The sequence below is a fragment of the Besnoitia besnoiti genome, chromosome I (assembly GCF_002563875.1).
Source record: "Besnoitia besnoiti strain Bb-Ger1 chromosome I, whole genome shotgun sequence".
Classification (NCBI taxonomy): domain Eukaryota; phylum Apicomplexa; class Conoidasida; order Eucoccidiorida; family Sarcocystidae; genus Besnoitia; species Besnoitia besnoiti.
This window is the reverse complement of record NC_042356.1, coordinates 1,293,283-1,319,774: the sequence shown is the minus strand read 5'-3', so window position 1 is coordinate 1,319,774 and position 26,492 is coordinate 1,293,283. Positions and strand designations below refer to the sequence as shown.

At 56.1% G+C, this 26,492-nt stretch overlaps 5 protein-coding genes across 5 annotated transcripts; 1 reads left to right on the top strand and 4 right to left on the bottom strand.

The window, feature by feature from the left end:
- Positions 1–3,246: 3,246 nt before the first annotated feature.
- Positions 3,247–5,873, bottom strand: BESB_011430 (uncharacterized protein; the record flags this gene model as incomplete). The annotated part of the gene is made up of 2 exons (XM_029359897.1): positions 3,247–3,691; positions 4,186–5,873. 2 exons carry the CDS (start codon positions 5,871–5,873, stop codon positions 3,247–3,249), a joined length of 2,133 nt encoding a protein of 710 aa, XP_029221864.1.
- A 1,072-nt stretch (positions 5,874–6,945) lies between these two features.
- Positions 6,946–8,572, bottom strand: BESB_001960 (uncharacterized protein; the record flags this gene model as incomplete). Its single annotated transcript, XM_029358951.1, has 13 exons — positions 6,946–7,124; positions 7,184–7,284; positions 7,337–7,369; positions 7,425–7,443; positions 7,497–7,573; positions 7,624–7,669; positions 7,721–7,753; positions 7,812–7,859; positions 7,914–7,943; positions 8,004–8,073; positions 8,128–8,205; positions 8,266–8,414; positions 8,476–8,572. The coding sequence occupies 13 exons, from the start codon at positions 8,570–8,572 to the stop codon at positions 6,946–6,948; spliced, it is 960 nt and encodes a 319-aa protein (XP_029221863.1).
- Positions 8,573–10,054: 1,482 nt separating this feature from the next.
- Positions 10,055–13,289, top strand: BESB_001950 (tetratricopeptide repeat-containing protein; the record flags this gene model as incomplete). Its single annotated transcript, XM_029358950.1, has 7 exons — positions 10,055–10,118; positions 10,489–10,626; positions 10,825–10,933; positions 11,287–11,444; positions 11,589–11,953; positions 12,420–12,551; positions 12,822–13,289. 7 exons carry the CDS (start codon positions 10,055–10,057, stop codon positions 13,287–13,289), a joined length of 1,434 nt encoding a protein of 477 aa, XP_029221862.1.
- Positions 13,290–13,794: 505 nt separating this feature from the next.
- BESB_001940 (uncharacterized protein) lies at positions 13,795–17,348 on the bottom strand (the record flags this gene model as incomplete). The annotated part of the gene is made up of 5 exons (XM_029358949.1): positions 13,795–14,294; positions 15,029–15,254; positions 15,694–16,826; positions 17,104–17,158; positions 17,301–17,348. The coding sequence occupies 5 exons, from the start codon at positions 17,346–17,348 to the stop codon at positions 13,795–13,797; spliced, it is 1,962 nt and encodes a 653-aa protein (XP_029221861.1).
- Positions 17,349–19,334: 1,986 nt separating this feature from the next.
- Positions 19,335–25,691, bottom strand: BESB_001930 (IQ calmodulin-binding motif domain-containing protein; the record flags this gene model as incomplete). The annotated part of the gene is made up of 10 exons (XM_029358948.1): positions 19,335–21,058; positions 21,302–21,359; positions 21,542–21,641; positions 21,904–21,971; positions 22,226–22,372; positions 22,849–23,109; positions 23,371–23,748; positions 23,854–24,646; positions 24,909–24,973; positions 25,560–25,691. The coding sequence occupies 10 exons, from the start codon at positions 25,689–25,691 to the stop codon at positions 19,335–19,337; spliced, it is 3,726 nt and encodes a 1,241-aa protein (XP_029221860.1).
- Positions 25,692–26,492: the final 801 nt, after the last annotated feature.

The following is a 26,492-nucleotide window of genomic DNA, read 5'->3' as shown; positions in this document are numbered from 1 at the left end:
TCGCGGCGTTTCGTTTTTGCTAATACATGTTCGTATATACGCCTCGTGCCTGCTATATTCACCTTTGTAAATGCATATAGGCTATTCCTATTCACCACGCTCTTTCCGCAGCGTAGTATCATATATATGTTAGTTTTTCTGTCTCGGTTTATGTAGTCTTCTAGCCTGAAATCTTCTTTCGCGTGCGCATGCATCGATACAGCGGGAGACATTTGTGCACCCGCAGGGATGTCTTCGCCTCAGTTCTGTACACGCATGCGCACGCGTCGAACTGCCTGTGCTGAATGTGTGTATGCGCCAGCGTCGGACTGTGAGCGTGTAGATATGCATATCTGCCTGCGGGTGGTGTTGTCTCTGTTTTTTTCAGAAGCACCGCTCTGCAAACACCGATGTAAACAATGATGTAAGGGAGACGTAAAGAACAATTTTTTTCCTCTCTTCAGGGTCCTCCTTGGCGCACATGGCGTGCGCGTCACGGCGCAGCGACTTCGAAAACGAGTTTAAAAATTCTCGTCAGGGGTATAGGAAGGAGGCGTTTTCTGATCCGGTTTGAGAGCCTTGTCGCCTCTACTCCGTCCGCAGTTCTCGACTTCCACGTCTCTTCCTGAGCCCACAAGGCCGCGACGCGATGTTCAACGCGATTACGCCAAAACTAAAGAGTGGTGCACGTCCTACGTGGAGAAGAAGACATGTTTTCACAGGTGCCGTTTTGACTTGTGTGCTTCTTCCTTCAGAACGACACCTCGGTGGCCGCGCTCACGGAGCGACTCCGGGGGCGCGAGAAGAACAAAGGTGAGAAAGAAAAAGTGAAGACGAGCAGCGAGGGGTATAGGGTGCGGGATCGTTATGTCTGTGTGACAGTGTCCTTAACGCGAAAAACTGGCTCTTGTTTCTGCCGTCGTCTCTCCCGCTGAATCTTTTGTTCAGTGCCGTCTCTGACCTTCCAGACGCTGTCTCTCGCGCTGAAGAGGCGCTCGCGCGAGAAGCGTCTCTCGTTCGCGTTTGCCTGTTGGAGCAACTGGGCTCAGGCGAGCTGTGCGCTGTGTTTCCCACCTCCGTGTTTCCCCTACACATTTTTTTGAGTTCTGCCTTTTTTGCCTTTCAGCGCGCCGCTTCTGTACGTTGTGCACAGTATACACATGCAGGCGATATGTATGTGTGCACCCCAGGTTTTTACTTCGCGACCACAGGCAGGTGTGGTATTCTCTGCATGCCGCCTGCAGAGCATACAAATGTGTGGATTGCAGACGCAATGCATACAGTTCTTTGCTTCTCACGCATGGTGTGCGTGTTTCCAGGCGAAAAAAAGAAGAAAGCGGGCGGCGCGGCCCTGCTGTGAAAAGCCATGTTACTTCCATTGTTCAATCCCGTTTTTGTCTCTTTCTCTCTCTTTCTCTGTCGTGGTCGGGCGACTCACGTCTTGCATTTCTTGGTTTCTCTCTGGTGTCTCTCCGCCTCCCTGGCTTCTGTCGTGAATTTTGGACATTTCCTCCACCGCGGCCGCCCCTTAGCTTCCGGCGCAGGTCGCGAATACCTCTGTCCTGTGCCTGTCTCTAATATATACCCATATCCACACGAATGCATGCGTACGCGGAGGCCTTACGCGCGAGGTCGTGTATGTGTGAGTTCCCCAGTCGATTCGGGTTTCTTACACTTTTGCGAACCTCTACGTATTTATCTGTCAAGGGGGAAGCGGTGGAACGCGGATCTTTTCGGTCCAAAGAGGAAAATCGACCCTCGAACTACGAATCAGTTATTTTTCTCGAAAATCCGGGTACTTCCGAGAGTGTCTCTGCTTTCCTCGAAACGTTTTTTCGAGCGTCGCCCCTGGAGCAAGTGACGGAAAACGCTGCTGGATAAAGTTCTAAATGAAGACTGTAAAACATATAGTTCTACGGGCAGTTTTCAGCAGTTCAACACGAAACACAAGATTTCTAGCGGCTGGCTGACTCGCTCAGTAGCTCCGCATAGACCTACGCGCACCAGTATCTCCATTTAAAGCATTAGTTCTCCTGAGCGGAGCCACATGCGCTTCTGCCGCTCACACTTCTTCGTCCGTCTCACACTGCCGCAAGCTTCCAGAAGCTAGTCATGCGCGCGACTGGATCCTTAACGCGGGTGAACAGAGACATGCAAAATTCGCCGATATCCACGCGCAGGACTTTGCTGCCGTGCGGTGCGCCCTGTATATCTGCACTATTCGCGAGGCCTGATGCATTTGGCCTACGCATGTCTCTGGCTGGGAACATGAATAGGGTTTAGAGTTTATTAATTCCTGCGTATCGGGCCGCCCGCGGGCGCCTGCTGACGCGTGCGCGAGCTGCTGCACACGGGAGTTTCTTCCATTTCTTCCCTCTCTTGCCTAACTGTTTCGCGACCCACGCGGTATGAAGCGTCGCGGTCGCCTCTGTGAAGCTCTAGGCAGTTAGCGCGAAGAGCTGAGACGCGACGTTGAATCAGGGATCGTTGTAGTACGCTCCGATTGCTCTGACTGCTCGCCCATGGCAAGCGAGCGTCTCAAATAAAAAGAAAAAAATTCCGTCTCTCTGCCAACACGGAGATCTGCGGCGCCTCCCCCCTCTCCGCGTGGCGAGACAAGACTCCACTTGCGCGGCACCCCTAACCAATAACGCTATCGCTACGAGCGCTGAATGTCTGTGCCCCGTAGCAACGAAACGAGTGAAACTTCACATCTGCCGTCTTCAAACTCAAGAAGGGAAGTACAAACACTTTTTCATGTGCGATTCAGCCAGAACAGTAGGGTTTGGATGTTGAACGTATGTTTGCCGGGGTAACCTCTTCATCCTACTGCTTTAACTCTCATCAGCAGTCGCGCTTCAAAGGATCCTCTAGGTGTCAACGGGAGACACAAACCCTGTAAAGCACGCTTTTCCTCGCTCATTGTTTCGCTTCTCAGAGGCGCTGGAGGCAGCCGCACTGAGGGCACACTAGCCGCCTCAGTTCGCCTTATCTCCCACCTGGTTGAACCAGCGTTGTTACTGCAAAATCCTCTGTCTGCCTTCCGGACGCGCGTGAGCGGCTCATTCGCTTTCGAAACAAGTAGCCCTTTCTGCCGACGCTTACGGCTAGCCTGCGGAATCCTCTGCTATCTCGCTCGTTTCGTCGTGCTTCAGCGGTTTGGCGCTCGACTTCAGTTAGGCTTTCCTGTCGCTGCACGGTATAACCCACGCATCTTCGGGCCTGTCCTGCTCCCCTCCGCTGTCCCCTTCTTCTCGCTCCCGCGGTTTAATGCAGGGGCTCGGTCTCCTCGCGTTTCTGCCGCGGCTGATCCCAGCCTGACAGCAGACGCCATTCGCTGTCTCGCATCTCTTCCCCTGGAAAGCACGCGCTTGCGCCGCCGCAGGGCACGTTGCGAGGCGCCTCTGCACCGGAGTCTCCGCCTGAGAGGCGCCCCGCCTTCAAAAGTGAGCCATGCTGGGCAGCCAGCCTCTCGTCGACCTCGGGTCTCGCCCGCCACGCTTGAAGCATCTCCGGCTCGTGCGGAGGGGCGGGAAGGGCCGGAGGGGCGAGCAGCGAATAAGAAGCGGCTGGCTGGCTGTGCTGCTGGCCTCTGCGCGCATCCCCTGCGTCAGCGGAGGGAGGAATCAGCGGAGGCGCGGTCGGCTGCGTCAGCCAGCTCGTTGCATAGATCAGGGCGATCAGGAGAAGGCCCAGGCACGCAATGGTGCGCCTGCAACGAAACGCAGCGACATGCGTAAGAAGGCCTCATATTCGTACAACGACGCATGAGCCACGTATCACGACGTCCAGCCGCCGTCGGAGCTTGCGTCGATATGGGTGAAAGAACGCGACGATGTCGACGCCGGCGCGGAGCGGAGGCTTGCGACGGAGAAAAGGAAATAAAAACGAAAAACACAGATTCGCGAAGCACGACACGAGTTGCTCGAGTACAGAGGCTTCCGCCAGTGACCAGAGGACAGGCGGGCAGTCCGACGCGAGGCCTCAAAGCATGAAACGGCGAATCACACGCTCAGCGAGTGGATCACCAACACAAGACAGCGAGAAGCATGAAGCGGGCAGGCCCCGAACCGCCTGAACACAGTAAGCAAGAAACTCTAGGCTTGGACAACGCGCGTAGACCGCTACCTGCACGAATGAGCATATCTATCGCCGTGCATACGCAGCAGCACCCGCAGCGCGGTGAAGTCTGTTGATAGCACTTACCACTCGAGGCGCTGGAAGAAGGCATTGAGGACGTCGCCCACGACGGCAGCCACAATTTTCGTTCGTTCTCCATGGTGCTGAGGCTGGCGCATGAGACAGTTTTTCCACTCGCTGCAGGGTTGCTGGAGGTAGGGCGGAAGCGGATCGAGTGTGTCGCAGCCGTTCTCGCGGTGTTGTTGGCGACAGAACGCCGCCTCGGCAGCTGTGCGCAGTTGTCTCTGTTCTTCGCCCTGCTGGATGTCCCGGTAGAGCGAGAAAACCAGGTGAAGCAGAAGCCACAGGAAAGCTCCGACCCAGCAGCCGCTCCATAAAAGCCGCAGCACGCGCTGCCCCGCGTCAGCCAGCTGCGCAGTCCGTGTGTAGACGCTCACAGCTGAAGGCCACGGTGACAGAGAGTGGTGCGGCGCGCAGGGCTGCGGATCCGCGTGCGCGAGAGTTTTCACAGGACCTGCGAAGCTGACCCCGCCACCGGGGTGCGTGAAGGCTCGCCGCGGCCACGCGCCCGCGACTGGAAAGCGCGCGTCCGCGAAGGCAGTGGTCAGCTGCGGGCTCCGCGGAAAGAAAGGGCGAGCAGAATGCTCTGGCGAGACAGGGGACTCAGTCTGACTGCCGAAGCCGACGCCGGAGCGCGCCTCTTCGGGGGCCTCGAAAGCGCCGGCGGGCGAGCCCCCGTGGAGACAAGACATGAACGGAGGCCGGTCCGGCGCGGGGCACGACGACGAACTGCCTGATCCATGAAAAGGGAACAGTGCCTGCGACGAGGGAGCCGAGCCAGCACGGTCGCGATCTTCACCGGCGGCAGGCAGCGCCGCAGGAGGCGGCGGGGAGGGCTCTGAAGGCCGGAGGACGGAAAGAAGAAAGCCGATGAATCCACCCACTCGCCTAGACCTAGCTCCAGGGAGGCACGCATCCGCAGGCGAGCAGACGCCACTAGTGCGGTCCGTGCAGCCAGCCGCTCTGTTTTTACTCCCTGCGTCTTTTTCGTCGCGCAAACCCTCCTTCGGAGCCGCGTCTCCGCGGAAAGCCTGACGCGGTCGAGCGCGAAGTCGTTTCCGGGAGCCAGAGAAGGAGATATCCTCGACGCACTCGCGGTCGCTGTCTGTAGAGCAACGGCGATGGCTGTCCCTTGACTCCCCAAAGCTCTCCGAGGTCGGTCCTTCTAGACGGTCTAGGTGAGTCGCGCGGTGCTTACTACTCGGGAGCCACGGCCAGTCCCGCAAGCGATCATCCACAGGAGAACGCTCTCGGCAGTGTACGGAAGTGAGAGACGACCGCCTTGACTGCGTCTGTGCGGAGACTGTAGGTGCTTCAGCAGGAGCGCTGCGAGAACACGATAAGAGCGGCTCGTCGCTTCGGATGCCGAGCTGCGGTGCCATTCTGCGTGAGGACGGTGCTGTTCTTCCATCGACGACGGGATGAGAAGAGTCACCACCTTCTGACACAAAGCGAAGAGCTCCAAATGCCTGCATAAGCGGCTCCTGGATGTCATCAGGCAGCGCTTGCGGGAAGAGGAGTCGGCGGCTCTCTTCCAAAGAAGGCTGCCGTGAAGGAGGCATTCGCGGAGGCGAGATCGGGGCTGACGATGTGCTCCCTGTGCTCTCTGTTGTAGACAAGTTCCCCGGCGAAGGAGACTCGCCATCACTTGCAACCTGAGCCGAATTGCTGCCGAAAAAGAAGCGTCGAACCATCTTCGACCAGGGGAGAGGGCAGGGTGCACGCTGGACGCGCCGCGCACAAGGAGGGCAAGGGACTCAGAAGCAGCACATGTTCGCGTCCCTAATAGGGACATGTGCACACTACTAAATTCACGGCCGCTCACGCTCTGTCCATCATACAACACACATGAGTCAATGTTGTTGCTGTCATGGCACGCTAGAGTACGTCCGCGAGCACGCAGAAAGACGGATCACGAATTGCCCGGCGCAATAAGAAGAAGCCTGTTAAGCCTCTACTGTGTTTTGTGCAATACAATAGCGGCTATCACAAAGTCCTTCAGCTCGTGGCAAAGACAATAGACGAGGAACTGCATGGGGTTCAACAGACAACCTAATAAAGCACCGGGGACGAGAGCGAAACCTGCGAAAAGTAAGTATCTACTCGGAAAGCTGCCGCCTGAGGAAGGCAAAGGCATGTAACCACACAATGCCCTTCATAGAGACAAGCTGCGAGAGTTCTCAGCTTCCCAGAAAATCATATGGGATGAGAGCATTGCGATCACGTCTCAACTTGGGCTCAACTATCTCGCGCTGATGAATGCTACAACAACGCATGCAGAGCTTATGCATGCAGAGCAACCTTGGAACCACCCTCTCCTGCAGACACTGCCTTTTAGAACTGCATTCATTTCGCGTAATGTGAGTCAGTTGTCCTCTGTGTACTGCGTCTCTGTCTTCTTGTCTACGGCCCTTGTAGATACTGCGGCAGTAGTGGCGACACTGAGACAGGACCACATGTGCTGTCATAAACAAGACTGGTGCCTACGGCTCCTCTTCTCAGAAAAGGTGACTCATCGGTTGCCTGTCACGCTTTCGACAAAAAAAACTGGTATGGTGCGTGTAGGGAGGCAACCGTAGGAAGGAAAGCCCATTTCCCGTGTGTACGTCTTGTAGACACCAGTTTCATTAACGTGTTTTTGATTGTCATGCCACGACACTAAATGGCACGCACCGGCTCCGACTGTTAGGGAGACTGTTTTTCTGCTCCCGATGAAATCAGGAGAGAAAGCTCTCCTGTATTGTCTATATCTCTTGTATCGCACCTCTATCTCCGACGCTTGTACTGTCGATGCCACCAGTACTGACGTCTCGTGGATGCTGAATAGCAAGAGTGCGAAGTAACCAGCTTCTGAAAGAAGCATGACAGGTTCCTTACCATTCCTTGCTGTAGTTCCTTCATGGCACGGTCGATTCGGTGAACCCTGGAAGGCCTTGGTAAAACGACTACACGTGGGGTGTATTTTTCTGGAGTCACTAGTGGTCGAGGGTCTGTCAGGGAATACCGTTCACGTGACCGAAGCCTCCAGATGCGGAATCAGCTATATCAGTTGCAACAGGCAGATCAGATACCAGGGTCAGAATAGATCCAGCAAGCCACCGCTGTCTGTTGCTGCGATCTGTGGAATAGTTCACAGTCAGATAACTAGTTTCCTGACCTATCCGGTGTTGACTCCCGTTTCATTAGAAATCTGTAACTCATTCAAGCTTCATCGTGCCCGATGCTTTGTTTTTGAGCGCCCTTACAGAGCTGCCATTGGCGTGCCTGACGGGGTTTCGTGTACGACGAGCTAATACTATCTGCATGAGAGGGTGTACCTAATGCTTTCATCATTTTCTTCGCGAAAGGTCTCGAGACAATGGTTTTCAGTCGTGCAAGAGCCGTGTCCGCACGTCTGCTGAGCGATGAGAGCTTGGATGCGAACTCAACACAGCTCGTGGATACCTTCCACCCGAGAGGACGCGGACATTGAGAGTTGATATTTCTTTTCCTGCAGCAACGGTAACCGCCAACCCTTTCCGTTGTGGCAACCGACGCGTACCGTTTTCAAAAATGTGCCTCGCATCCTCCATCACTATGCCGTCAAACTGAGAATGAAGCGGTCGATTGGCAGAAAAAAGGGACTAGCATACCGTTTTGGATACATAGCATCACCTCCCTTGAATGAGGTGCTTTCCCACCTGACTTTCGTGCGACTTCACTAGCGCTTGCTCGTGATCGATTATAATGCTCACATGCTTCAACAGATGGCAAGTTTGGAATGCCTATCGTCACTCAATTCTGACATTCCGTCCCTCGTGTGGTCAGACATGCCAGCATGTTACCTATTGATGATAGGAACGCAATCATTCCTGCAGCGTGGTTGGCGATTTGCTGAATCCAGGGGGGCAAGACCTGATCAGCTGCCACTCCGAAACTGTGGTGACTTTGCAGCAGTGTGGGACTTACGAAAGTGGAGCCTAGTTGAACTGGTGCCATTGGAATAGTCTCTGGGAATGCAGCACTTTGCGGTAGTTGCCCAGCGGACTAAAAATTGTCCCTCAGTTTGGAAGATGAATAAGTAGGCTCTTGGTAGTACACTCTCACGACTGGGGCAGCTGGAGGCGCCGCAGGCTGCGCCAGCGGGGCCACTGGCGAGGGTTGAGGTAGGTGTGGCTGCACCGGCTGACTGACTACTACAGGGAATGTTGGCTTTGCCAACACCAGTCTCTGCTGTGGTGCAATGCCGATGGGTCCTGGAGACGCAAGCAGGAAATCAAGGACTTCCACTGAATGGAGCGCTGCCGTGATCCGTACCATTGTCCAATTGCATGCCCTGCGCAGCGGCGCACTGCATACGCAGGAACAAAGCTAGGAAGCCGGCCGCGGTTATGCTGCTTTCCTTGCGCAACATCGTGGGCGGTGGGAATCAGAGTTTCCCGAGATACCCTGGCACGCGCCAGCCACGGTAGAAAATTCAGCTTCTCTTGCACGACTGGTAGATCGACTCGCCGTCCGTGACTGTAGATACACGTCATCCGCGATATGGTACCCTTGCGTGACGACTGTGAATATGCTTCATTTACCTTTCGTTTTGTCAACATCGTAAGCGATGCCCATGGGCATCGAAGGATAAACTAAAGAATGTAGCTGTTATCCGGATTACAACAGGGCAGCAAGTTTCTTCGAATTCTGCATCTGCTGTAGATCAGCCTACCAGCTGCCGACCTTCGATTTGATTTCGGCAATAATCTAAATAAGACAACAGCTTTCATTCTTCTGGCAATGATTGTTCATACACCTTCTTTGCTCCTGCTTAGAGCGCCCGCCTAGATACGGGGGTTCCTAGGGCCCGAAGAAACTCAGCGCCTGCACGACGTTTCACCGCCCCGGGCGATGCCGGCATAAGCGAGAACAAACCTACCTGGTTTTGATACACGGCGCTGTTTCTTTGCACGGGAAAGTGAAATTGTCGTGCTGGGGCAACTGTCTTCCGTGTAAGTAGAGCAAAACAGAAGCGGTAGCACTGTGACTCCCAGAGGTAAGATGAGGGCCGAACAGCTGCACACCTCCACAGGAGCTCACTAGTTATTTCCCCCGCCGCCGCCCACCCCCGGGCTAACTTGGATTGATATGTTATTTACTTTGTCGCTGGTGTCTACAAAAATCCAAAGAGTCTACGAAGGAGTAATCTCCGTGGTAACACTGGGAAGCTGTTTGCAGTCGCCGTCAATCGTCCCAACACGAATGACAGCGCGAGTGACGCATCGCCCAACCACTTGTCAACGCTTCGCGGAGTCACGTGAGGGAGGAACGCACGCCTAGGTGAAGCATGATACGTGAAAGACGAAAGCATAAGTCGCGTGCACCGAGAAGAGAGGTTTCCGCATCACACTCAGCGTAGACACTAGCAACAAGGCAGAGGCCAATATACGCAGCCAGTGGAATCTCTCAAGCATCAGTGAATAAACTCTTATTAAGACACTCAGAAATGCTCTGCGTGACAGTGGCGCAATCACCGTTTCCGTTTGTCCCTTGGGCGTTCTGGAAAATCAAAGGATATCCCGACTTCCGCTTCCGCCGTAAAAACCGGACACCGTCCCCGTGTCTCCCATAGGTGCATGCGCTGTGTGCACATGCGAAGACTCGGAACTCCAGCTTGGCAAGTCTTGCCATTTTATCGGAAACGAGGAATACTAGAAAACAATTATCTCCTGAAGGAGAATGGTTGCCTCTGCTTGTGCTTCTTCTCCATTTTTTGCTTGCATGGGCACTGTTTCGCTCCTAGATTCTTTTTATTACCGGGGTTGCCGCGTGCTTTGTCTGCGTCCTTCGCTGTTGTTGCTCTGAGCACAGTCACTGTCTCGTACGCATTTTACGAGATAGCATGCTAAAGATGACTGTCCCGGCTCCTCCGCCGTCCGAGGCCCAAGAGGACTCGAAGCAAGCCGTGGATGGGGGTGAGAAGGAACTCTCGTAGCGCCAAATGCGTGGAGGGTGGAACCACTGCGTGTAGTTGCTGCCTGCGCCGTCCTGTCCACTTTTTCTGGTTTTTTCCCTTGGCCGAGCAGCTCATGATATTGAGACTTGAAACAGTGAGGAAGGGCCGGGAGTGCATTAGAGCGTGTGTGAAGTTTCTCTTTAGCTCTGGTGTGCCCAGTGTCTCCGAGCCAGAAAACGGTTTCAGTCAGAAGCAGCAAGCCTCGATGCGAACTCTAGCTGGAATACGACGCGCCGCCGCTTAAAAATTTGTGACGCAGATCCCAGGTTCTTGCCTCTTGCTCCCGATTAGGCACTAGGCACAGCATGCCTTTCTTGTGTTCTTCGCAGCCGCCGGTGCCAATCCGGAGGTGCCGTCGCCGACGGAGAACGCGGAGAGCAGCCCTAGTGCCCCAGCGACGGAGCAACAGCAGGAAAATGAAGTTGATGAAGGTGAAACGGAGGAGGCAGGAGATGACGACGAGAAAGGTGAGGTGAAGGAGGACGGGTGAGGGCAGCAGCGAGCGAAGGAAGCGATTTTCCTTTCAGCTTTTTGGTTCCTGCAGCATGCTTTAAATTTCACAGTTGCGGCTGCAATAGACTGCGCGGACGACGTCTGGTAGGCCGGGAATTTTTTTGCTCTGCGGAAAGCAGCGTGCCTGTTCCGTGGGAACCTCCTGTCTGCAGAGTTTGCCGGCAAGGATGCACAAACCCTCCTCGACGACGGCAAGACGTTCTTCCGCAGCAAGAACTGGTCCAAGGCTGCCGAGTGCTTTTCGCGCGCTGTAGAGCGGAGGTGCGTCTCTCAGCGTGGAAGCATGGGAACGACGGAAGAGGAATCTGCAAACCCTGGGCGAACGCATCGTCTGTGACCCTCGTTACGCGGCCGCGTTTCCACTCGCAGTTGTCGATGTATTCAGTCTCCTTCCTTGCCTGATCTCCGTTTTGTCGTTGGGTCGCGTCTCTCCGTGCGTCTTAAGGACCGTTCCATGAGGCATGCAAAGGGACCAAGAGGAGCGAGAGGTTTGCGCTCGCTTGTGGGGTTCCTTGCAGTGAGCGTGATTCCTTCGAAAGGGAGTCGAGAGACGGGATAGGTGAATCGTGGACTGTACTCGCACAGGCTACTTGCTATTTTGTCGTGTGTCGCAGGGTGGCAGAACTCGATGGCTCAGACTTCCACCCCGAGCTGAGCACGTACTATCTCTGGTTCGGAGATACTCTACTGACTAAGGAAGAGCAGAATGCCGAACTGTTCCAGTTTGACAAGCCAAAGCAGGAGGCCGGTGACTCGGGTTCAGCTTCATCAAGTAAGTGCTTCGGCGTGCGGGTACTGCGTGATGAGCGAGGAAAACCGGCTGCTCCGCAAGCAGAACGAGTAATCCAGGGCGCGAGATCTCTCGATAGCTACGATGCCTCCTGTATTGGTCTCTCTGTGTGCACGTTTCCTTCAGCTTCTTCCGGCGCGTCTGCGTCGTCATCAAGCTCCTCGTTATCTTCAGCCCCTTCCGCAGAGAAGGGCGAGAATGCGCATGGTTCAACAGAAGAGGAGGTCCCTGGCGGAAATGCCGCCGGCAAGGTTTCAGATGAGGAACTGGCCTTCGAAATGCTGGAGATGGCAAAGCGGTGTCTCCTGAAGAAACTGGAAAACTCGCCCCCTCCAGGGGCCGCGGCAAGCTCGTCGCTGCAGGCTTGTGCGAAGGAAGAAGGCGGGAAGAGCACGGTCGCAGTCCACACTGACGTCATCGACCTTTCGTTCGCCTACGTCCGCCTGGCAGACATGCAGCTAATGAATGAAAGATATGATGAAGCCGCGCAGGTGCGTGCCTGCCAGGAACCTTTTCTGCAGTGCGGCGGTTTCGTTTTCGATACAGAATACCCGTTCGCGTGGCGCATTCGGGATCCGACGCCCACGGTGCAAAGCCCGCTTCTAATGAAAAAAAGCTGCAACTTACGGTTTCCAGACGCACAAGCAGAGATGGTCCGTGTGTGCTACAGTCGCGAGCGCATGTCAGATTTACAGCGTGCATGTGCTTTGCAAATCGCTAGAATGATACGTACGCGGCTTCTGCAGAGTTGGATTTGCGGCGGGACTCTTCTGCCTTGCTGGTCTGAAGCGCCTTCGCAGACACTCACCTGAGAGCCGTTTGCAGGTCTATTGCCCCGTCGTTCGCTTTGAGAGCTCTGCGGCACTGTTGTAGCCGCCGGGGCTTTGCAAATATCTGCTTGCGGACCTCGGGTCGAAGTGAATCGAAGCAGAGTGTCTGTGGGTGTGTGCCGTCCAGGACTATGGAGAGGCCGTGGCTCTCCGAGAGCGATACCATTTACCCAAGGAAACCCTCATGGCGCCACTTCTTTCTTTAGCGCAAGCAACGTTCTTCAGTGGAAAGAAAACCGCCGCGCTCGATGTGTTCAAGGTAAGCGGGCCTCCCGCGCAGCTGCCTTCAATGAGCATGATGCGGACAGGCGGTGCGTCAGGTGTGTCGGGCGTGTGAACCGACATGCACGAGTCTGCGGTCGCCTGCATGTGTGAATGACAAGTGTGCTGGCAGGGCGACCGATCGTAGCGGGGGAGGAGGGGGGGGAGGGGAAAACGGCCGGGCGTGCGTGTGCCGTAGATTGTGGCAAGATGCCACGAGGCGCAGGCGACGAACTGCGCAGCGTTGTGTGCGCGTGTGTATTTGTAGCGTACCCTGGATATTGGCAAAGAAATTAAAGAGGGGGTCCTGAGGATGCCAGATGGCATGACAGCGGACGCGCTTGCAGATACGATTGAAGATCTGCAGCTTCAAATCGCAGACGTCGAGAAACAAATTGCTGAGGAGGCCGCCGCCGGCAAGAATGAGGAGGAATCGACGAAAGGCAGCCAGTGTGCTGCACGTGATTGCATTGCGACAACGACATCGACTTTCGATACAGCTCAGTTGGACCCTTCCTCCGCAAAGGTCGTCAGAGTTTCTGTTCGACCACGATCCGCTGCTGTTTCCGTCATCAGTGGCGAAGGAGCCCCCTCCAGGGCTGGAGGCAATGACGACGAGGAAGAAAAATACAGGCACAGCCCGAAGAAACGCAGAATTGATTTACGGCAACTGCAGAGTAGCCCATCCGAACAAAACGCAGTCAAAGCAGCCCCTTCTGCCGAGGCAAAACCGTGAAAGCTGCCAATCGGTTTCCGTCAGATGTACGGATGCGAGATTCTTTGTGCCTTATGAAGCGCGCAGCATGCGCGTCATGCTTCAAACTATTGCGGGCGAAAGCCGCTTCCACTTCTGTCTTCGGAGTACGTGCATACAGGCAATTCAGAAACCGGTTGTGCATCCGAATATGCGGGGTGCCGCATCCCGTTGGGTAGGCGCAGCCTGGTATTCCACCTTTTCAACTTTTTTGTCTTGGCTGAAACGTGGGAGTGCAGCGTTGCCGGCGTTGGCTGACTGTTAACGTTTCTCATGGAAACTCCATTTGTATTCGCATTTGCGCAAACAAAAAAGTGGGGGAGAACAAAGCCCCCTACACCTCTTGCAGGTCTGCCCTCACAAAAACTACCATCACGGTTACGGGCTCACATAGGTACATTGTGGATGCACAAAACACACATTCCCTGCTCAGTCGTATTCTGCGGATGGCCTCCGGGAAAGCCCGTGGCAGCGACGCAAGTCACGGTCAAGTAGCAGCGCTTTCCTGCACCTTTGCTTTTCGCTCTCGTAGCGGCGACCTCTTTTCGCTGTTTCTCTTTTTTTCTGAGGAATCTGTCTTCGTTTTAGCTGCATGATCAGATGGGCGCCATCCAGAAGCCGTCAGCAAATCGGCAACATCGAATTTCTGTTTTTCATCGTTGTCGGCCGATTCGTGCTGAGGCTTCAGCCTGGCAAGCAATGGAACTTTCTTTGTTTCTTGGGCGCTAGACCGTTTATCTGCATCTGAATGAAGAGATGGCTGAGGAGAGACCACTACTTCTTCATCAGCCTCTGCCTGTTGTTTCTTCCTAGAAAAAAAAGGTTTCTTTGTAATTCCTTTTGCAGTGTCAGCTGAAGCGCTTGGGCTGTCGTCAGCGAAGAAGTGGGCGTAGTCGATATCTGTCTTGCTAATCGGGACTCCTAGCATGGTAAAGGCTGAAGAGTTAGTCCACTCCGTGGAGGAGGTTTGCACCGTTCCCCAACTCTCTGCGAAGACGCATCACGCATCGAGGATCATTCCAATACGGCTAGCGGAGAGCGTTCACCCATGGAGTGAAGGAAGTAGGAAAAGAGGATAAGAAATGAGAGGGAGGGCTTGATATGGTCACTCGCATCCCTCGTCAGCGCGGCCCAGGGTGCAGGTATTTGTAGGACAGACAACAGCCTTACGACTTCACAATATCTCTGACCGTGGAGAATGCCAGAGATTTACTCTCACAGCGTGAGCCTTCTGTTTCCGCTGCGTTTCAATCTGCATTACGCTTGTTAGCCACAAGCTTTCACTACAACATCCCACCCCTAGATATGAAGAAGTGTCTGTGTGGAGGGACGAACGACTAGTTGCCTAGCGTATGTAGATATGTACGCAGACAGCATGTCTGTATATACATATATATATATATATATATATATGTGGGTAGATAGATAGGTACTGTCATGCAGCCACTTCTTTCTTATGTTATCCAGTCCCCCTATTTCTCGTGTGTATGAAACTGCTGTTGTATTGTATTGAGCGGTTGCGCGCTTTAGGCATGCGTGCTGTGGAAACCGCTTTGGCTGATTCCAAAGGAAACAGCGAGTTAAAGCCAAACAGGGAGTGGAAAGTGAAAAATACACGAACACAGTAATGGACCAACTAATCGTGCGTACACCATTTCTATGTAACAGAGCTAGGAACTTGGCTTATTCCCACGTTTCATTCCCTTTCAGGATTTCCGTACCGGCGGAGGAGGTGGTCGCCGCAGGAGGGCGCTCATAGATATCAGGCAGGTAGATACCGTATGCTTGGGCGTTACGGCTACGAGCTGAGATGGCGTCTTGATAGTGGCGCTGGGGTCGGTGCTCTTCATACCCTTCGAAATCATCGTCAAGCTCGTCGTACTCTTCGAAGTCATCTTCGTCTAGTGCTTCCGCGTGAACACTTGGGTAGGCGTGAGAAGGACGGTCCTGACGAAAGCAAGCAAGCCACACAAGAGGCATGCACCCCATCGGTTTGCCGCCCACTCGTATCTCACTGACGGAGGCTTCTGTTTGTTTGCGGTAGCAGTGTGAACATCTGGCACCTCTGTTGGCATTAGGGGAAAGGCTCAAACTCTGCCCCAAATGACTGCCCTTCCCTAAAGTACTTCAAGTTCACCAACGAGCGGTCGACCTTCAGAGTGAGAGCCAGTGCAGGCGACAACGCCGAATGGTGTATCACGGCTTCTGACAAAATGCACTTTGCATTGATCAGTCAAAACGCGTACTACGAGGTCGCCGTCAGAAATCAGTTCACTATTGACAAATGGCTGAACACTGGGCAGCGGCATTTTGGTACCGGCAATTACGATTTCAACAGCGAGGATCACGTTAAGTCTCTACTCCCCGAAAGCCTCTACGACCTTACTCTAGGTGACTGATGATACTTGGGCGGAAGCGGCATTTCTGCCCTGGTGTGCCGCTGTGTGTCTTTTGCTCGCCGCCCCACTTCACGCGTGTCTGGTCGCTCGTCATGAGAACTATTCTTGATTCGTTCATCCTTTAGCTGCTTGGTTCGGCAGGGGGGACAGGCAGGAGGCTCCCGTTCCGGGTCCTCCCTGGTTTTCCACGCATGCACCGTTCCTCCGTCGCGTCGGTCGCCTTCTCGCGTCTTCTTAGGCCCAGTCACAGACTGACTAAAAATTCGGAGCCGAGGCTGCAGTCGCCTCTCTTCTACGGCATTCACGAGGCTGGGATTATCCAGCGACGTGGGGTGCCCCACGGCACCTTCTGCGTCCTCAGGCACTGCATCTCTAAACCCTTCCTGTTGCTCGTCTTTCATCCACCACGCAGTTCCCGGAGAGTCAGCGTACACTCCAATGCCGTACCGTTTTCGATTGGGGCTAACAGAAGCTCGCGTGGCTTTCTTCACAAGTTTATTGTACTCTTTTGACTGACGATCCTGAGCACCTATCTGCTTGATGTAATTGCGGTCGGCCACCATTATGGCGCGGGGATCATACACTACTGGCTTCGATGAGCGCAACATCAGCGGCGCATTCCAGTCGACAGTCGTCGATCCTCCTGGACTACCAGCGACGATTGGAGATCCATGGAGGGAATCCGCATACGCGAATTCATGTACTACCGGACCGCGTGGTTTCAACAGCTGGATGGGACTGGTCGGGGAAGGGCCGTAACGCTCTGCTGGGTGCTCGCTGTCGAAATCAACAATGGCAAGAGATTTGATAGATGGTCCAGCACCCTCTTCTCCGGGGGACTGCGACCACACTGTGTACGTGTTATTAGCGGAAGAAGCATCCGGCCTCAATAAATCGTAATCATGGCCGTCACCCGCGGGGCGTGGAGAATCCGCGTCTGCAGCCACAGCTACTAGCGTGTGCTGAGACTGCCCATCGGCTGGACTCGGAGACGTATACGGACTTAAAGGAACTGAATCGGGAAGAATTTCAGTTGGCACGTCAGTGAGATCAGCCTGTATCATGGCGTCGAGGGTAGCTAGAGGAGGGCCCTGTTGTGTGAAGCTCGCCACTCCGGCGCCTGTATACAAAGGATATTAGTAGCCAGAATGAGATATAGGTGCATGCTGTGTCCTCGAAATAAGGTGACAGTAACGCCTATCAGCCAGGAAGACATAGAAGGCGGCGCTCATCATCAGTGAAAGGCTGATCAGCGCCGACCGGGATTTGCACCTTTTGCTTGCCTTGGGCTCTCTCTGAAACCCCTGAACCTTGGAATCAACTAGAAACACGCCGTTTAAAATGTCTCGTGTCTCGAAATACAGCATAGTCTTGATACAGAGCGACTAGGGGCGTACCAGCTTCGTGCTCTGCCGCGAATGAACTCGATGACATTCCCAACAAAACCAGTGCCTGATCGAACGCAACAGAGCAAAAATATCAACACTCGTTACCATAAATGCTAAACTCCTGGGATTAGGTGACTAGTGAAACCATCGAGCTCGATCAAAAAGCATATTTGAGCATAAATTAAGGAACGGCTCTGAAGCCGTACCAGTCCCAAGGCGCACGGCGGCATTCGACGGTACGCCGCGAAAACCATTATTCCGAGAAAACCGGCGATTGTCTTCTACACTGAATCCTTTCTTTGAACTTAGACCTTCTTTTCAATTATCTGATGAGCGAAAACACCTGCACTCCAGAATACGTCTGGTGCTTCACGAGTACTTAATCGCCAACCAACAACAACGCGACGAAAGAACGAAAACTCGCGGGCAGAGAAAGGTGTCAGATCTTTAGGCTGCCGTAAGAGGCGACAAACATGCGATTAGTAGAATGGTACGCAACTGCGAATGAAACAAACAACAGGGAGATTGTATTGAAAGGCGTGCTTCACAGGACTCACTTGCACGTTCGCCAAATGCTAGCCGTTCGTATCTGCGCGCGTCGACGGTTGCTAGTGTCGGCAGCGACTTAAGCAGGGGTGCGGACCGCGAGACTGCAGAACGTCTCTTTCTTATTTTGCCGTTACCGCTTCTCAAACCAGGACGTCCAAGTTCACGGCTCATGACTGCAGAACCCTCTCTGATTAATGCGGGGGCAGCAGGCGGGGGCAGCAGGGGGCAGCGCGGCAAGTCATCTAGCAGGGGCAATCGCCAGTACAGTCGTGTTACCCACCGTGAAGTTTTTCTAAAACGAGAAGTGCGTAACGGACGCCTCAGGTATACCCAGTCCCCTGGAGACCCTACTCGACCACGATTCAGTAAAGCGTAAAGCGTGCATACGCGGCCACCATGCGCTTTGACCGGCCTTCCCCAGCAAACGCCTGACAGACAACTGTATCCCCCAGACCCACTGCAGACTTTTGTGACTAGTAGGCACCTAACCCTGTGCACGTCTCGAACGGAGATATGTAGTAAGAGAACGGAGGCGTCGGCACAACGTACGTCTCAGTTGCTCGTCTAGCTTAGACTTCTGCCAACAATAGTCTCCTGTGTGCTGTGTGCCCTAATCGTCCGCTACTGCGGGGCATGTCGCGTCAGCTATGGGGTGGCGAGTACTGGGTGCTTTCACCGTTCGTCGCTGTACGCTCCCGTGCATCTCTCTCCTACAGGACAGCTGAAGCCTTTAGGTTGTGCGCTACACCACTGAACCTCTCAGTGTTGAAGAAGGCACGTCAGTCGTCTTCGACACTGCAGAGATGGCAGGTTTCGAAACAGGGTGCCACCAAAAACCAGGAAACTGCTGGCGTGTCCGTCACTTGCTCGTGGCTCAGCTGTAGCTGAGCGTAGAATGGTAATGAAGGCTCTCGGAGAGTAACTTCTTCGAAGCGTCAGCCGGAGTGAGGCAACAGTGCCGTTGGCTTGCGCTTCTGGCGCTGACGCATGCGGGGGGTACGTTCGCCTACTGCGCCCGGTTTTACAAACAGGCAACGTATATGTTCGAACGTATCCCTGTGAACCGGGCATCACCACCACGCCTAATAGTGATGACTTGCGGAACCCGCTGAGCCCGCTAACCACCATTAAATACCCGTCCCTGCGTTCCTCCGTCGTCGTCCGAGAGCATTCTACGCCGCTGACAGCACGTGACCGAACGGGAAGGCACCAGAACGCACAAACTTTTACGCTCGCAAAACGTCGCGGCGTCTGCCTAGCCGGAAACGCCGCTTTGCAGGAGGCGGTAGGGAACACATTAGGAGGAGGAAAAAAAGTTCGTATGACAAGAAAACGAGCAATGGACATGCCCTTGCCCCTCGGACCGCCGCAGAGCCTCGCACGCGTACGCCAAGAAGATATAGCACCCCTCTATTTTTACCGGATCCAGACACCTAGCCAAACCACTACCACAAGTGAAAAACTCAGTTTCGATGTCCCTGGCCCCAAGCTCCTGCTACAAAGAAACAGGTTCAGCCCCGCACGATATATCCAACTTCTACCTGACGTCCCTTCTCACACAGTTTGGAATGTTGCTTGCTCCCGCTCTGCCGTCTTTCAGTTACACCTCCCTTTGCTGTAGTTAAACCTCCCCGCGTTAAAACGGCTTGGGCATTCTCCTCGTCTGCGACCCTTTCCTGCATGTTTTCCTATCAGGCGCGGCCTCCGGCATTTCCAGGCTTTTTCTTGGAACGTCGCTTCCTTCCTCTGCCTCCTCTTCGACTAGCTCCGCCAGCGTCGCCGTTCCCGGGGCCTTCACCTCCGCTTGATGCCTCTGCTGAAATATCTGAGGTCAGCATCAACGCCGGTGCCCGCGCCGCATCTCTCTCAGAGCTTGACTGTGTCGCGGAAGGCGCTGTCGTCTCTCGCTGTGCAGCTGTCCCCGGCTTGTTACACACCACTTCTGCTTGTCCGACGTCTCCTGTCGACCTTGAATTACCTTCCTCAGCCGTAACGGCTGCGGCTGGACACTGACCCTTCTGTCCTCTCTGGATTCCCCCTCTCTTGACCGACTGCTGTTGTCCTTTAATGTCTCGGTCGTTCTCCGTCGCGACAGTCCCTCCTCGATCGTGGCTCGGACTCGAGCTACTTTCTCCCGTCGACACGTGGGTCCCTCCCCTGCTGTCAGATCGATTTGAACCTCTGCTTGCTCCCTGGTCGTCCGCGCACCCCCGAGACAGACTGGCGAGTGCCCGTTGCGTCTGGTCTCCCTCGCCCCTTGCCTGGCTCGTTGTTTCCTCATTGTCCTCGCTTGAAGAGGCCGCGCCCACTACTCTCCTCTCCACACTCTCCACAGACGAAGACTCGATCTGTGCTACTCCGGCTGGACTTACGCCTCCAGAATCTTCTGTGTGATGCACCTGCAAAGCCGTGTCGCGCTGGACACAATCCACGCCCGAAGAGCAGCCGCTTCCGCGCCCTCCTCCATCTGCCACGTCTACGCAAGCCCTTCCGCTGCCTGTGCCACGTCCGCTGCTCAACCCTGATTCGTCCCCGCCGTCCGCATCCTCGTCTCCGTCGCGCCGTGGAGCTGTGTTCAGCAAGTCCCTGTCTGCAGTTGCTTTAGAGGCACTACGCAACTCTGCGCTTCGCTCGTTGGCTTCCCCTCGCCCGGGGGACCTGTCAGTTTCTTCTGCGCTATCAGACGCTTGTCTCGTCCTTTCTTGCTTCTCGGATGGTGGCGAGGCCGCAGCGGCGCTCGTGCTTATGCAGTGCTCCGTGCCCGCGAATAAGTTTCGTTCGCGGCTGTCGCGTTCTGATTCGTCAGACACAGGTGCCCGTTGACCAGCCCGCGTTCCTCGGTCAGACTCGCCGCTACCGCCCCCGTCTGGGCTTCCTCGCCGAGCACCATCTCGCTCAGCTGCAGGCCACGAACTCCCGGGGTCGTTCAGCGATTCCGGCATAAGTGATTCATCTTTGAGAGACGACTGTCCCTCTGCTCTTCCCCCCGCGTCGTGCCCGAAGTGAGGCTGGGTAGAGCCGCCGAAGCGGCCAGCCTCGCGTTCCGAGAGGCTGCCGGGAGAGATGACCGCATTCCATGCATCGCGGCTCCCTTCGGCATAGGGGGTCGGGTCCAAAGCCTGCGTGGGGGGGACAGTCGCATGCGGCGCTTGCTTTTCAATGTTTTCGTCTCCACTCGACGCGTGCTCGCTGCAGCGTTCCGCTCCATTCTTCCAGTCGTCTGCCCGCGGAGACTCGGCAGCCTCCGCAATGCCTTCTTCCGCGAGACTCGTGCCCGGCGCCAACGTGAGGCCCTCCAAGCCGTGGAAACTTCCTCCTGGGCGAGCCGCGACGCACAGTGGGGAGGAGGCAGACCTGAAGTACATCTCTTGACTCTGCTCCTGGAGCTGCTGAAGCCGGTCGCGAAGCTCGCGGACTGCACGCAAGCAGCATTCGCAGGGGAACAAGCCACATGTGCATGCATCTTGGCTCTTACACACACACACTGACCGTACGCAGACAGCAATGATGCAGAAACCTCTAGCGGTTGATGGCGAGTTCCAAGCGAAGCAGGCGGCGGCCGAAATCTGGGAGAATGCCTAAAACCGCTGAAGTGTCTGCTTTAACGTCGCTTCCGCAGCGCGAGGCACACCCACGACTCTAACAGACAGGCACTTACACGGCGACTTTGTCGACGGTCTGACGCGAATCAGGTTGTTGAAATGTCCGTTGCCGTCCTGAAAATCGCCCCAACCGCACGCCACACAAGCGAGATTGAGCAAACTCTCTTTCGCCAGGCAAGAAGAAACCTTGTCACTGCAGTGATGCCACCAGCGAGGCCGAGCCTGAACCCGAAACCTAAGGCCAAGAAGCAACCCGTTTCTACACGGATCCGGCTCTCGCCCGGCTTCTGACTCACCGCCACAACAGTCTGACTGCCGTCGCACACGTAGCGGCCGTCCACGATGAATTTCACTTCGTAGCGCCCTGGCTTGCGTGGCAGGGGAAGAATGAAGCATCTGCACCGCGAGACAAAGACCACACACGGAACACGTTAGCTTCCTTATGGAGAAACACCCATGAGTCATGCCCTCGTAGATCAATTGACCATGTGCCCGCTTTCTCCTCACACTCATCCTGCTGACCGCATCTCTAGTTTGTGTCCCCCCCTCCCTCCCCCCCGCTCCACAAGGGTTGCTCTACAGGTCTCAGACCGGGACGCGTCACGGCATCGGCAGCTGAAAAAAGCACCGAAGTTCCTCGGAGAGAGATGCGGCGTACCTCCGCACGTAGCAGTATGTCATGAGATATCGCTTCGTCCACGGAGGGTTAGAGAAGTCGCCCACAACCTGAAACCAGCCACACCGTAAGCAGAAAACCCCTCACGTTGTTCTGGATCCCCCGGTTCCCACGCGATTTCAGTAGATCCGCGAAAACACTCACACTGAGCGCTCACACAGTCTCCATTCGGTAACTCCTCGCACGCAAACACGCGCATCCATCACACAGGGCGCGGCAGAGGGGGAAACGAGGCCACAGAGGAGACACGAGCACGGCCGGTTACCCCCTGCGGCAGGCCGAAGTTCTCATTTCACAGACGCACCTCGACGATCGTGCCAGGCTTGTCCCACGGCCACTTGATGATCCATTTCTGCCACTCGTCGTCGAGGACTTTGCGCGTGACTCTTCCTCGCCACACGCGCTGGAGCTCAATGGCTGCCAGCCGCCGCAAGGCCGACAGACACTCCACCTGAACATCGCACACGCCACAGCGAAACATGCGTGAGGCGATCGAGAAAAAAAACAGCCACGCAGAAGACTCCGAGCAACCGCCGGCAGGGTCCTACGGCTAAAGCCCCGACGCCATCCGGACAAGCAGCTGCCCGGCAACGAATGCCCTTGCTTCTGCATCTGCATCCGCAAGCTACATATATATATATATATATATATATATGTCTATAGAGATGTAAACACACACGCACAGCTGATTGTAGACATATCTACGAAGATACGTGAGATACACACGCCTCGAGTACGCTCATGCGCGTACGTACCGTGTGTGTGTGTGTGTGTGGGGCGGGGGGGGGGGGGGGGGGGGGGGGGGGGGGGGGGGGGGGGTTCGCTGCCCGTCGCAGAACGAGGCTGGCCCCGTATCTGTAATGGCCACGACCCTGGAGCGAGGAGAGTCGTTTGCTGTCACGAGTGCGATCGAGCGTGTGAGCTCACCAGGTGCATGGTGCGATATTTGTCGCGCTGAATCCTCATTTTCCAGAAGGCCTGAATCTTGACGGCGGCCTCCTGCCGCTCTCGGGCAAATATCGCCGCGAAGTGGAGAACGAGGAACGCCTCCTGGGCCTTCACGCGCCTCCAGCCTGCCTGGATGACCGTGGCCGCTCGGCTGAGACGAAGGAACTCCCTTCGCTCGGCGAGCAGCTTCTCCATTCTAAGCCGCCCCAAGTGCCCGCGCACCACTCGCTGAATCGTCGCCTGACCAGAGAGAAATCAGCCACCGGAAGGCAAGCATACAGCGTGATACCTGCACGTGCACAAGGCAAGGCGGAGTGACAGCCCCTCCCCGCTCGGCACGCGTCGCAAGCTCGCTTACACGACGAAAGAATCACAGAGTCAAGCGATGCCGAGCTTCCCCCCCCGCCCCCTCCCCCCACGCCGTGACAGCCCAAGCCCTGCTTGAGAGAGGGCACGCCCTCAGGTCAAGCCTCTCGGTTTATTCGCACTCTTTCCACTTACCGCAGCAGTGTCCGCTAGCATGCACCGGAGAACTTGCAGCTTGGAGGCGGGCGAGGACGACTTCCAGAAGGCGAGGGAGTTTTCTCGGTCCTCTGCACACGACGCGAGCGCGGCTCGGCAGCACCACGACGAAGAGGCTCCTCCGCTGAGGGACGAGAATACGGCAGGGGCGAACATGTGCGTGTGGTAGGCCCCGGGAGACTGACTGCCGAACTTGGTCGAGGACGACCTGGACAGCGGTGGGGAGTGCTCACTCCTCCGCGCGGGTGCCTCTCGCGCGTCTCTGTCCTCGTGCCACGGCCGGGACGCGTCCCCGGGGGTCGCCTCGGGGAAGACCGCCGGCGCGTGGGAGGGGGGGTTCGGCCCCGCGTCCTGGGGCTTGGGGAAGCTGCATCCTTCCGGGAAGTCGAGGGACGAGCGATGCGAACTGGTCGCCAGCGTTGCGCCCGCGTGCGTCGAGAGCGCAGAAGGCTGGCCGCCGACGGAGAGGAACGTCGCAGGGTCGGAGGGCACAAAAAAGGCGTTGGAATTCGCGAATGGGTGGCTTTGCGATTGGAGTGCGAACTCGGTTCCGCTGCTGTGCGCGTCATCTCCACTTTCTCCGCCGTACTGCTTGAAGGCAGACGAAGAACAGCTCGATGACGGCGACGCAGTAGGCGAGTCAGACTCGGGCGTGCCTCGCGCTCGCGTCGAGTCTTGTCGCTTCTCTCCAGGCGCCGTCAGGTCACTCGCGAAAGACTGGGTCCTCTCGCCTCGGCTTCGTCCACACTGCCCCTTCCACTCCTGCGACGACCCCAGCGAAAGCGCCTCCTCCTCCTCGGCCGCCTCCGGGCTCCACGGAGCGCCCTCCATACGCTTGTCTCTCCCTTGCCAACCCGCGACCGCCTGCAAACTGCTGCAGCCACTGCTTCCAGGCTTGCCCCGGGGCTCAGGCCAGATGTCGGTTTCCAAGCCGCACTCGCCGGCGCCTCTTTCTCCGCGGCCTCCCCGCGCCTCCTCCCCATCCGCACGCGCCGCCCCCCATCCTTCTCTGCTCTCGCCTCCAGAGGCCGCTCGGGATCCTACGCCTGCTGCTGTGCACCGGCACGCCGCCTCGCCGTCCCTAGCGAGGCGCGAGGCTCCTTCCCGCGGCCGCTGACCGTGGAACTGCCGGTTCAGCTGCGCGGATTTCTCCGAACTCGGGTCCGTGAAGAACGGATACGAGAATGCAGCCGCGCAGTTCACATTCACGATATGGCGGAAGAGGGGGAAGTGGACCCAGGTCCGGATCTGAGACCTGGAAACATCACAGCGATGAGACTACGAACGCGAGATGGCGCGGAAACAACGGGCTCGACACGCAGGCTCCACTCGGTAACAGCTCCACTCCGCGGCATCGCTGCCGGTATGCATCGCATTCCTTTTTCTAGCAAAAATCTAAGGCATACAATCATTCAATATACTCACAACTTCAACGGCAGAAAACCGGGACAGGTGCTTCAAGCACGGAATTGAGAGCACGAAGCCAGTGCGACAGACCTGCTTTGAAGGCGACTTACCTCACGAGCTCCTTGAGCTGTCCAACTGCTTCACAAGGCAGCTCCGGAGGGACTTGCGTGAGAAACTGAAGCAACAAACGCATCCACAACAAGAGGCCGGACAGCGCTTGCAGGAATATCATCAGCTGCCACACAGCGCAACAACACACTCCCAAGCCCTGCGATTAGCGACGTCCATGCTGATCCTGATCCATCTGACGGAGACATCGCAAGCGGTGCTGCAGACACGCGGGCGACCGCCTGCAGAGACGGGGCAAGTCACACTATCACACGCAGCTGCGCTCGCAGAAAAATGCCTTCACGGCCACCCCACGCACGGGAACAGGATGCCTCCGCACCGAAGCAGATCTACGTCTACTTCCGAAACTGCGGCCGACACCCGAGACGCGCTACTCTTGTTCTCCCTAACCGGCCACGCGGCGGCGCGGTAGAACCGTCGTTGCAAAGCTCGCGACTCTGCCTTTCCACACACACCGCGAGGGGTGAATCTATCGAAGCGGCTGTTTACAACACGAACTACGCCTGCTGGACGCGCTCAAACGCGCGTCAGGCAGCTTCATGGCGCGCGAGGGCATCCCCACGAGGCACAGCGAAACACTCAGATGGGGAAAGCGTTCAACAGTCGCAAAGGGTTCGACCTCCCAGCCTTACCTCTCCCGAGTTGATCGTGAGTCTCAGCTGTCTGCCGCAGTTGACGGAGACGCCTGGGCCCGCGTGGGCGTGCGGCCCTGCGCCGCCAGACCCGAAGACCGGCCGGAAGTCGTGGACTGCGCCACCCCGCATTTTGTCTTTTTCTGCCCCGAACGAGGAGGGCGTCTGCTTCGCGACTCGCAGCTCCCACCTGGAAAACTCTGTGCCTCCCTCCGCCGCAGCAAAACACAATTACGTCTCCGCTTTACGCACCAGCGCCACGCACCCGCCCAGACGAGAGGTTGAGCAGACGAGGCATACGGAGACCGGAGAGCGGCGACCTGAGAATCACGGTTGACGAGGTATGCAGATGCAAAGACACGAATTCACACACGGGACCGGCACTCAATAAAGGCGAGGCACTGGAATTTAGCCACGTCACGGAACCAAATACCACCTCCGAAACACATCAAGCACGCGAAGGCCTTCCCGAGCGCTTCCCCCTCCCGGTAGAGTAATTCGCAGCACTGCAACGCCAGGCCCTTGTAACGCCACAGATGACGATGCAACGGGGCAGAAGCGGCGAGGTCTGGATCTCAAAAACGCGTCTTTTGAGGCAACCAATTCAACTCCGAAAGAAAATGACAAGAGCAGTCACCGCCCACCAGCTCCGACAGCGATATGGAACAATCACGTGAGGCGTGAAGCACGTCGCGTACGCCTTTGACCGGCGCACTTCACACAGAAGCCAAAACCGAACTTAAACACGCGGACAGAGGTGCGTGTTTACTATGGAAAAAAACGCAAAACGGGAATGAAACCAAGTCCCGTAGCGGGCGAGTCGCAGCCTTCCACTTCTCTCCCCTCACATACAGCTCGACACATACAGCAACTCCCTCGAGAGACGCTCAGCGCGAGACGGAAAACACGCCAAAGGACGCAGCCAATCTCGTT